Source organism: Ursus maritimus, unplaced genomic scaffold (genome assembly GCF_017311325.1).
Source record: "Ursus maritimus isolate PB19 unplaced genomic scaffold, ASM1731132v1 scaffold_6, whole genome shotgun sequence".
In the NCBI taxonomy this organism is placed as follows: domain Eukaryota; kingdom Metazoa; phylum Chordata; class Mammalia; order Carnivora; family Ursidae; genus Ursus; species Ursus maritimus.
Window position 1 is genome coordinate 2,652,522 of NW_024426774.1, and position 12,098 is coordinate 2,664,619.

Below are 12,098 nucleotides of genomic sequence, written 5' to 3' on the forward strand. Positions count from 1 at the left end.
GCAGCACAGACAGCGTCCATGGAGACCGCGTCTGTCTATACAAACTCTAGGAGATCCCATCTGGCCTCACAGTTTTTAAATTGTACTTATATTCTGAGGTTTCCTACATTTACATGACCCCAGACCCCTGAACTATAGACGCCTGCCCCTCCAACTTCAGACTTTGATGTCTCTCCAATGTCTAACAGGCATCTCAAACTCAATATGCCCCAAACAACACTCATTTCCCAATAGCCACTCTTCCGAGTTCCCCTGTGGCATATGGCCTAAAATTTAGGCCTGATACCATGTGCTGCCTTAACATCTGGTGAAACTGGGAGGGCCCCAAGGTGGCCTAACTTTGACTTCCCCTCCCCACTCTGCTCCCAAGGATAGGGTCCCCTAACCAAACATGCCTTATTAAGAGGACCAGAGGAGTTCCTGCCTGCCCATGGGATTCTTCAAATAAGCCAATCATACCCTTGTGCAGGAACCAGGGACCACTCCATCCCTCTGATACGACAAAGCCTGCCTCCCTGTCCCTGGTTGTTCTCTGCTCCCGAGCGTGACCCCATTGGCCCTGCCTAGTGTGCTGCATCCTCTCCCAGGTGCTAAGTATATGTGATTAATTGGCTGCTGTCAATCCCATCTATTCAATCTTGGGTACCCTGTGTTTGGCTATTCCCACAGCTCTATAACCAACCCAGTTAACTTCCCTCACAAACAGGGTAAATAGGGGGAAATTAAAGCAGCCCCATCTTGATAAATGGTACAGGGGGAATAAATCGGGGCATTTTCATTTCTCACACCTACAACCAACCCATCACCAAATCCTTATTTATTTCATATGTAAACTGTATCTGGGATCTAATTCCTTCCTCCCACTTCCATTTCCACTACAATCTCTGTAGTCCAAACCACCACCTCTTGCCCAAACCAGAACAGCAGTCTCTGTTGTGGCCTCTACCTCTGCCCATTTCCCCCTGCAATCTATTCACCACAGAGCAACATGGTCCTTTTATGACATAGATCTGATCACACCACTCTTTTTTTTTTTTTTTTTTAAGATTTTATTTCTTTCTTTGACAGAGAGCGCGAGAGAGCACAAGCAGGGGGAGAAGCAGAGGGATAGGGAGAAGCAGGCTCCCTGCTGAGCAGGAAGTCCAATGTGGGGCTCGATTCCAGGACCCCAGGATCATGACCTGAGGCGAAGGCAAACGTCCGACTGAGCCACCCAGGCGTCCCAGATCACACCATTCTTCTGCTCAGAATTGTCTAATGGCTTCCCATGACGCCCTTGGGATAAAAGCCAAAGTCCTTACTGTGGCCCCGAATGCAAACTCTTCCATTTCACATGCTACTAGTCTCCCTACAACCCTAACACTCCAGCTGCCTGAACAACTTGCTATTCCTTGGCTCCATCAAGCACTCTTGCCTCAGAGCCTTTGCCTGTTTCCTTTGCTCGGAATAACCTTCCCCTGGAGAGCAGCATGGCTTGGCCATACCAGTTGATCTCTGCTCAAGGTCACCTCCCAGAGGCCTTCCTCAAACGCCTTTTATAAAAAGGACCCCCTTCTCACCCTTACCTTGCGTTTCCTTTGTTGCACCTCATTAGCCCGACTGCTGCATATCTGCTTCCTCTCTGCCCCCACCCAATTAGCATAGAAGATCCTTAAAGGCAGGGACCTTGTTTACTGCTATAGCTCCAGTGCCTAGAATATGCCTGGAACACAGCTGGCCAGTGTTTGTTGCATGAATAAACTGCGAACGAGAATGCCTCATTTTCCAATACCCTCACCAGGTATTATAAAGCTTTATATATCTTTGGTAATCTATTTTAATTTGTATCATTTTTTGGGGTTGGCCTTTGTATTTCTTTTTTCCAGAAAGCTATCTTTTCATATTCCTTGCTCAGCTTGTCTTTTTCCTATCGCTTTGCAGGATCTATTGATACATTAAAGAAATTATTCCTTTGTCTGTCCTATGCTGCGAATATATTTTCCTACTTGCTATTTGCCTGTGACTTTGCAGTCACATTACCAATTTTTCCCTTTTGGCTTTTCGTTTTGGGCCATGTTTGGAAAGTCCCTCCCTGTTCCAAGATCATCAAAGCAGCCATACTTATTTTCTTCTAATACTATAATATATGCATATGTAAAAGATTATGATGTTTAGATCTTTGACCCATGTGGGATTTCCTCTCGAGCATAAAAAGTAAGGAAGCGATCTAGTTTAAAAGCAAATTTAGCTTTAAAATACAATGAATACAAGTTTCTGGATACCATTTTATAAAATTTACTGTTTAAATCTTCTCAAAGAATATTCATAATTTAGGGGCGCCTGGGTGGCACAGCGGTTAAGCATCTGCCTTCGGCTCAGGGCCTCCCCCTGCTTCCCTCTCTCGCTCGCTGTCTCTCTCTCTCTGTCAAATAAATAAATAAAATCTTAAAAAAAAAAAAAAAGAATATTGATAATTTAAAAAATAAATTCAAACACAATTCACTTATTTTCCAATACACATTTTTATAAACACATTTGATACATATATATGTATCTATGTATGCGTGGATATATGATAAAATTCTATTTCCCATAATTCTCTGGGATATTATAATTTCACATTATTGTCACTATTAAAATACTTTCCCAATAAAGTTTCTATTTCATTTTTCTCAGTATTTTCTCCCTTTCCTGGATCTTGATTTCTTTTTCGTTTTACCATACTTTCTTTTAAAAAGTATCTTTTCAATTAAGCTCACTTCTTCATGGAGAGAAGAGGTCTTTATTCTCAGGAGGAAGGAGAAGAGATTTATTATGAACTGATAACTCAGTGAAAAATTTGATTCTTCATAGGTTGTCACATGTTTACAATAGCTAGAAAGGGAAGAAAAAGGAAGAAGTTATCTTAAAATGACCATTTAAAATGTATGCATCTATCCCTGAAACATCCCCCAAACTAGCAAATATATATGGGTAGGTTTAAAACAGTACTCAGAGTTGGATGGAAACCTGGAAAAATTTGGCAAAACAACTTAATTTTACAGAGGCAAACACGTTAGCACCATCCATGGGGGCTACCACGCCAGGGTAACAGATGGTACTAGAGCCCGGTTTCACAACTCCTCGCCCAGAAGTCCTTCCATTCCAAATGGGCTGCTTCTTTTTACCATGCTCAAAGCAAACAACAGCACACAGGAAGAGATTCTGGGCATAGTTTTAAAATAAAAGAAAATAAATAATCTCTAATCCCCACCCGAAATAAGACACCAGACTTGAAAATGTAGCCTACAATCTGGTACCTACTATAGAAAGAAGAGTTTACAAAGCTATTTCGCTTATCATAAAAGTAGTAGATCAAGTCTCCAACCACCACCAAATCTCTAATCACGAATCTCTAACTCTGACACTCCATCTCTAACTCTACCAAGGTGTAGGCCATCCAGGGCACAGAGGAACATGTTAAATGGTATCACTGGTTGTAATCAGCAAAATGCAGACTATGGGAAATTGTATAGGACACAAGACCTGGATTATTCAACAAGTAATTTTTTCCCTAAAGCAGAAAAAAAAAATGACATAAAAGGGGAATTTACCAGCCAAAACACTTAAGGGATATCTTAGCTACTTGCAACGAATGGGCCTTATTTGGATTGAATTATATTAAAAATTTCATAGCAATTGGGAAAATCTAAACATTGACGGCATGTTTGATAATATTAAGGAATTACCATTAGGTTTTTAATGTCTGATTGACATTTGTTATGGTTTTGTTTTTAAAAATATTATGACATTTGAGATATGCTTCCAAATAATCTGGGGGCGGGGGTGGAGGAGCAGGTTGGCATGGGCGAAGCAAGTCTAGTCATGTTGACAATTGTTAAGGCTGAATGACAGGTACAGGGGGGTTCATTATGCTATTCTATTTTTGAATATACTTGAAATTTTCCATAGTAAAAAGCTTAAAAAAACAGGTAAAAAACATACAGAAGATATAAGCTTCGATATTGGATTTATATAACACAGATGGTCCCAAGTTCCTGAAAGAAAGTTTATGTGTGCACCACAAAACCCCACCCCCACCAGTTGTGACTATGGATAACTAGCCTTGGTTAGTTGTGACTACGGATAACTAGCCTTGGTTCTCTCACCTGTAAAACAGGAAACAACAACAGTGCCTACCTCGTACGGTGAACAGAAGTATCGAATGAGAAGATATATTAAGCACTTAACCCACTGGTCAGTACACAGTACGGGCTCAAAAATGTTCACCTCCGCTATACTTCTTTTAAATTGATTTTTGTTTTCACTTAAAATCTTAAGACTAATTTAATGATCTATAATAAAGCCAAAACCCTACCATATTCAGTAATAGGACATTTAAAAGCCTCAACTACTCATTGGTTTAACAGAAATCAAGTATAAGCCATGTACAGGAATTCTCACAAACTGGTGGCCTCTTGCTCTTATTTTCTTTTCAATTTCAGCTATTTCAAGAGAGATTCTTCCAGACAAATGGTTACAACAAAAAGGGTAAAAAGTATTGTTTCTCTTACCTAGGGAAGCTCTTTTTCTACATCAGAAAGATAAGAAAAGGTATACAAACTATTTGCTCCCATAATAAGGACTTCTATTTTTAAGCTGAATCACTAACAATACCGTATAAGGATTACATTCTTTATCACAAACTCAGAAAACTATCCTAGAGTTATAAGCCATAAAACCGGATATAACATAATTTGTTACTGCCAAGTATTTTGCTGTGAGTAGAACACGTGCTGACGGATGTTCCTTGAGCTCTGACATGGAAAATGAATGTGTGGCAAACGGATGCTGTAAGAATATGTTTATAGAAACAATTTTATGTGAAGGGATAAGCACAGGTTTACATTTAAAAGGGGGTATAAGGTACATCTGAATTTCCTTATGAGAACTTCCTTGTGAGATTTCAATGTATGCAAAAAGAATGGTCTCTCAAGTCTGCATACATACAAAATTAAATAAACCTGCTAACATAAGCTAAAGTTTTGGTGGTCTGAAAGATGTTCACATTTGGCATATGACACACATATTTGAGTACTGTTTTTTTACTCTAGTTTAAGATATTCGTTAAAATAAAATTTTTAAAATTCAAATCAAATTTTTGTGGGACCAAAAAAAAAATTTGTGTGTGTATGGGGGGCAGGGGGGCACCCAAAACCTCTCCATTTCCTGTGGCTGGCAATGCAGTACCTCGGCTGTTCTTCTTGTAGAAGGAGAGAGGAACCACTGCCCCTCTCAGGGAGGCCAGGGATAGACACTGATTAGCCACTGCCTGCAGCGGGTCTTTAGACCTAGCTAATTGTCAGTAACTGGCCTACCTACAGACGGGTACTTCTATAAATGCGAGGAATATTAAGGGCGTTTAAATTCATGAAGACTGTTCATTCTGCCTCAGAAAAAGAAGCATAAACAGCCTCTCATATCTGAAGTGCTCTTACAGCCTTTCTCTGCCTAGTTCTCAAGGCCTGAGTGTTCTCACAAGTATTTTACTGGACGTTTGTCTCTTGAACCCTCAGACATGAGTCCTTCTGTGTACCAAAATTCTCTATACAGCTGAAGATCTGCTCTCTTAAGCATCAAAATACTTCATTTACACCATTTTGTATGGACATCTTTTAAAACTGAGTTATACGTTATTAGTATAAATTACAAATTTAAAGTATAGTATAAATGAGTATAAAATGAGATTAATATAAAAATATAAAGTATATTATTATAAGTTGCTCATTTTTACTGTAAAAATATTAGAAAATACAGCTAAGAAAAACAAACCCAAAGAGAACGCACACAGCATTCTGGGTTACGCTCTGTGTTAAAGCTGAGACCCCATCAGGCTTACTTTGTTAGGGGAGCAATCTAAACAGTGTGTCACGAGTGAACGTCAGACTGCTGTAACTTGAGTTCTTTTGTCTGCTTCCGATTCTGATGCTGGCTCCTCTCTCGTTTGTCAAGTGGATGTCATTTATGTTTGCTGTCAAGATGCCTATCAGCAGAGCACCTCTCAGTCTCCCTCCTACTCTGTTTCTTTTGATGGTTAGGAGTTTGGAAGTCAGACAGCTGAGCCTGACAGAAACACACCTGCAGGCAGAGCGCGCTGGCTCCGAGTGAGGCGCTAAGGGGCTTTCTGAGAAGAGCGCGTTAGCTCCAGTCATGGGCTTTGCGACATTTTTACTGGCTGGCAAAAGCCTTTTTTGCTTACTCTGTGGTTCTAGGCTAAGGTCTAAATAGGCGAAGTTGACAGAATTTTGGTGCTTAAAGTCATGGTATCACTGATGCTTCATCTATAGGTTATAATTTTTAGCCTTATAGTTCATGCAGAGAAAAAAAAAATCTCAGCTGTTTCATCCCTGACTATACAAGGTCCATTTGTAACTAATTGTCTTACATTATGGTATTTAGTCTGTGAAGATTTAGAAAGATCTAGAAATCCACAGACTGCACCATGGGAAAAGCATAAAGGTATAAGCTCCCCCCAACAAACTCGGGACCGATTCTGCAGGCATTAGAGACAGAAGGGCGCCAGAACACCACTTCCTAACTTACTGGTCTCATGCGGGTGCTCTGCACCGGCCAGGACTGCAACCTTTTCTCTTCCTTTTGATGAAATCTTAACATCGGAAAAAGCCATCGCACTGACCACTGCACAGGAATGTAACACCTCAGATGGGGAGCCGACCCTGGGGTTTGGATTCCAGCCTTTCCCTGTTGCTGCTGCTAGGACAGCGCCACTCTGTAATCATTCCAGACTCAGCTAAACTTTTGTTGAGTAGTAAATTTTCATACAGGTAACTTCATTTTGTTATCTCCTATTGTATTTTCTAGATTTTACTTATCTTTGATTGATACTCAACTCAGGAAGAGAAACTCTTTAATAGAAAATTAGTTTTATTTAAAGTAATGATCAGAATTATCATGTATTGAGATTTACTATGTGACGACACTAAATTCTCATTCTCTACTTTTCATACATTCATTCAACAAATAACTGGTGAGCACCTACTATGTGCTAGGCTCTGCTCTAGCCTCTGGGATTTTTTAAGACAGACTGAGTCCCTGCACTCAAGGACCTTACATTTTTTCTAGTGGGGGGAGGCAGACAAAAAAGCAAAACAAAGCTATAATAATCTAGTCAATACGGACAAGAGCTGTAAGAAAGAAAACACAGGCGGGGGGCGGGTGGTAGAGAGTGATGAGGTGTGCCCGTTAGGGTGAGGGGAGAGCTGCTGCTATTTCAGACAGCATGGTGAAGTGTAATGTGAGCAAAAACCGGACAGGAATGAGTCCGAGTGGGTATGTGGGGGAAGAGCATTCCAGGCTGGAGGCACAACATGCGCCAAGGCCTGTGTGGGGCGTGTGCTCGGCAAGTTCAAGGAACAGCTAGGAGGCGGTGTGAACAGGGGCAGTCAATGTGGAGCAAAGGAGGCGAGCAGGGAAGCTCAGAGAACTGCAGGGGCCTGTAAGCTCCTTAGGGTCTTTTAACTTTATTCTGCGTGAGATGGGAGCCACTGGAGGTTTTGAGAAGAGGAAAAAGATCAGTATTACACGCTGTCTGTGCCATGGGGAAGATATAAACACATAAGCTTCCCCCGAACTCACTTGTACACTGTTTTCACAACTGGGACAACAGAGCTGTAAAGATGGTAAATAACTTGCCCACAGGAGCAAGCAGCAGAGCTGGGGTATGAACAGCCTGATTCATTAGCACGTCCTCCTCACTACTGGGAAACTGCCTTAACAGTTTCTAGGTACAAACAGTGAGATTAGTATAAAATGAAATTGGTATGAAAATATAAAGGCACCATGAAAAAAGTCTTTAAAAATCTAAAACCTTTTCCAGCTTTATTGAGATACTATCAACATCACATATGTTAAGTTTAAAGTGTGCAACGTGTGTTGTGAAATGATTATCACGGTAAGGTTAGTTAACACCTCCATCCCTAAAACTCTTAAACAAGACTCAATGTATAATTCCAATTTTCTTGATTATAAGCCCAGTATCTTCTAATTCCAACAAATAACCTATCTGGTTCTTATCATAGTCAACTGTAATTTTATGTGACTTTTTTAAATTAGAAAAGAATACTACTTCATGCCAAACTAGAGGTTTCATGATGTTTTTTTATCCTTTGATTTCTAAGAGCATCCCGTACCTTCTACAGAATTTCTGTGTACTAAGCCAATATAGTGAATTCTTGGTTGTCAGTGACTGGCCTTTCTTCTTCAGGATCCCCTGGAGGCCATGTCCATGGAAACAGGTTCTAGCAGAGTCTCCTTCAGTCCAGTTGAACTGAAAACTTGAAGGACTTTTTTTTTCAACAGTGGGTGCTGAATCAACCAGTGCGCTAAATTGCTTTTGCAGACTCACCACCATTTCTGGAAACAGAGGGAAAAAGGAAAGGAATAAAATAAAAACTAATGTTAAATCACAGATGAGTTTACTTGTTAGCAATACACTAATGTTGGTTTCTTAGTTTTGATAAATGCACCGCGATAATGCAAGACGTAACAATGGAGGGAGCTGAAACTGGATGAGGGGCATTGGGGAACTACTTAGAAAAGGTTAAAATGCTAAATCTTTTGTATTTTTACCACAATTAGGAAAAAAAAGAATGAACAAGACAACTTACAGGCAATTCTCCACAGAAAGAGTTCTGAAAGTCATGGAAACACAGGATGATTTTAGATTTTGGTGGGAACTTAAGTTCTGTTTTAAAGAATGCAATGTTCCTAAAACAGATTCCTCTGGAGACTTCTTACGAAGGACGATACTTCTTTGGATGGGCACTGGACATGGGGCTCGAAACACAACCCCGAGATCAAGAGCTGCGGGCTCTATAGACTGAGCCAGTCAGGTCCCCCTAGGCACTCACATTTCAAGAAGTCAAGATATTTAGCTTTTCTACCACAGTACAGCTACATGGAGTTAAGAGAAAATGCAACTCACCTCTTCTTTTATACACCACTGCTCTGTCAATGGATGAGTGGTAGAGTGGCTTTTCACTTTTCCACAGATACCTGTACAATGTAGAAAAACATTTGGAGCAGGATGGAGAAGAAATGGACCCAAACCCATTTCAGAGAAGTTTCTCTGAAGCAACATCTGAAATTCTAGATACTCAGTGTAACAGCTGTGCCTTAGAATGACCTACTGACACAGGTCGATAGAGTTACGTCACAGATGTAAGCAAGTAGCACCGAAGGAGACGGCAGGCCAACAGAATGGCGTGCTCATCCCTAAAGCCTCCCAGATGTCATAAGGTCCTGCACAAAAATGTAGAAAAGATTTCCTTCACCACAGAATTCTCTTGCTGTCTGTTCTCAGAAAGTGAAACCACCGCCTAAGAAACAACTGTTCTCTTGCCTTTGCCCAACCGCCCTCCTGCTGAGGATTAAATCAGAGGTACTTCTGGTAACTCACACAAAGTGAACAGTAAGTACCAGTCTTCTGATGTAGAGATGCAATCGACGTTAGTAAGTGACAGTTTTCCTGAAAATTAGTGTGAATGAAATTTTAGTGAACATACCACATTTAAAATATATCAGAGAACTTGTCATTGAGCCCTATGGTAAAGGAGTTTGTGATTCTTTCAAATCTTTTTTGTTATTTGTTTGCTTAAGTAATAAATGTAACAATATACTCAAGGTAAAACATAATAAAGAAGTTCCCTAAATAGTCTAATCCCAATCAGTGGATAAACCCACTACTACAAATCCCTTGCAAACACCTCATTTAGACAGATCTTCATCTATAAAGCCTATACAGGTGGCAATTATGCTATAGTCAAGGAGGCATTACTTCCTTGGGGTCATATGCCCAGAAAATGGGGAAAGCAATCTAAAATAACATTCTGTCTAGATATTCCTTTAAAAACGTACTATACTTTGCTTACCTCTTCCCCAATCTACAAAAGCTACAAAAACAGAGGCACGTCCCCTAATGTTTTCTGCAGGAATCCTGCATGCTTCTCTCCAGTTTTCCCACGTGATTTTGTTTCCTATTAAAAATTAAGGTATAATTTACATACAAACTCACCCTGTCAGGGCACAGTTCTGCTGGCTCTGGCAGACACACACGGTCACGTAATGACCACCATGGTGGATACACAGAGCAGGCCCATCAATCCAAAAGTCTCTCATGCCTCTTCAACAATCAGCCCCTCTTCATACTCCCAGATCCCTGGTCTTAGGCAACTACTGATATGTTTTTCCACCCCTATAAGTTAGCCTTTCCCAGAATGTCATAAAAAGGGAATTACACCATATGTAACCTTTTGAGACTTTCATTCAGCATAATGCATTAAATCATTCATATGGCTGGATGTGTCAGAAGTTTTTTCCTTTCATTGCTGAACAGTATTTCATTATACAGACATACTCCACTTGGTTTATCCATTCACCAGCCGAAGGGCATTTGGGTTATTGCCACTTTTTGGCCATTGTGAATGAAGCCACTATGAACATTTGAATAGAGATTTTTACATGAAGCTGTCATTTCATGGGTAAATATGTGAGCGCAAACTACTAGACAGTGTAATAAATTATGTTCAACTTTATGAGAAACTGTCAAATTTCCAAAATGCACCATTTTAAATCCCCACACTAGGTATGGTCACTTTTTGTTCATTTTGCTTTGTTTTTGGCCATTCTAACTAGTGTATAATGATATCTCATCGTGGTCTTAGTTTGCATTTCCCTATTGACTAATGGTGTTCAGCATCATTTCACACATCTTCTTTAGTGAGGTATTGTTCAAATCTTGTCCATTTAAAAAATTGGGTTTTTGTCTGTGCTTTTATTGTATGAGAATTCTTTATATATTCTGGATACAAATCTTTTATCAGATATGTGTTGTACACATATTTTCTCCCACTGTATGGCTTCTCATTCTCTTCACAGTGTTTTTTTTTTTTTTTTTTTTTAAAGGGGAGTGGGAGAGGAAGAAGCAGGCTCATAGCGGAGGAGCCCGACGTGGGGCTCGATCCCCTAACGCCGGGATCACGCCCTGAGCCAAAGGCAGACGCTCAACCGCTGTGCCACCCAGGCGCCCCTTTTAAAGATTTTATTTATTTATTCGACAGAGGGAGACACAGCCAGCGAGAGAGGGAACACAAGCAGGGGGAGTGGGAGAGGAAGAAGCAGGCTCCCAGCAGAGGAGGGAGCCCAACACGGGGCTCTCGATCCCAATGCCCTGGGGCTGAAGGCAGACGCTTAACGACGGAGCCACCCGGTCGCCCCTTAACAGTGTCTTTTGAAGAGCAGATATTCTTTCTTCTGATGAAGTCCGATTTATAACTTTTTTTCTTTTACAGATCATACTTTTGGTATCATATCTACAAAATTTTGCCTAACCCAAAATTTTATTATACTAAAGGCTAAAAAGATTTTCTGCACATGCTGTTAAATTTTCTTCCATGTTCCTCCCAGCATCTTCCATGACAACTGGAAATCATCAAAGCAGCCTCTTAAGCTGTTATTACGTTTCCAACTACTGTTTATTAATGTTTTTCATAATCTCATACAGAGGGACCCACACTTAGCTACAGAAAATGCTTTAATAACTTTCATCTAACAACATGGAAAATGATGTTCAGAATAACAGGAGAAAAAATTACAAATTTATGTCAACAGTGGGGGTGGGGTAAAGTGAAACAGACAGGTAACAGACCACACACACAGGGGCTCTGTGCGCAAGCACTAGTCAGTAGTGATTTACACATGGTATTTCACGCATTTCACTCAGCTCAAAGCAACTACTCCATACAGAAGGATCTTGACACATCTCCAAAGGCAAGAGAAACAAAAGATAAAATGAACTTGTGGGACTTCATCAAGATAAAAGCTTCTGCACAGCCAAGGAAACAGTCAAAAAAACTAAGAGGCAGCCCATGGAATGGGAGAATATATTTGCAAATGATACTACAGATAAAAGACTGGTATCCAAGATCTACAAAGAACTTCTCAAAGTCAATACGCGAGAAACAAATAAACAAATCATAAAATGGGCAGAAGATATGAACAGACACTTTTCCAATGAAGACATACAAATGGCTAACAGACACATGAAAAAAGGTTCAAAATCA

General features: G+C 40.3%; 1 protein-coding gene across 5 annotated transcripts in view; it reads right to left on the minus strand.

Moving 5' to 3' along the window:
* Positions 1–2,482: 2,482 nt before the first annotated feature.
* The window catches only part of TAF1B (TATA-box binding protein associated factor, RNA polymerase I subunit B), a 67,999-nt gene continuing 58,383 nt past the window's right edge, over positions 2,483–12,098 (minus strand). For all 5 annotated transcript variants that reach the window (XM_040622813.1, XM_040622812.1, XM_008702762.2 and 2 more), the window contains 3 exons: positions 8,963–9,033; positions 8,169–8,391; positions 2,483–2,853 (listed from right to left, as the gene is read on the minus strand). In XM_040622813.1, coding sequence (XP_040478747.1) covers positions 2,652–2,853; positions 8,169–8,391; positions 8,963–9,033 — 496 coding nt within the window. In that variant the 3' untranslated portion in view covers positions 2,483–2,651. The remainder of the gene's footprint in view (positions 2,854–8,168; positions 8,392–8,962; positions 9,034–12,098) is intronic.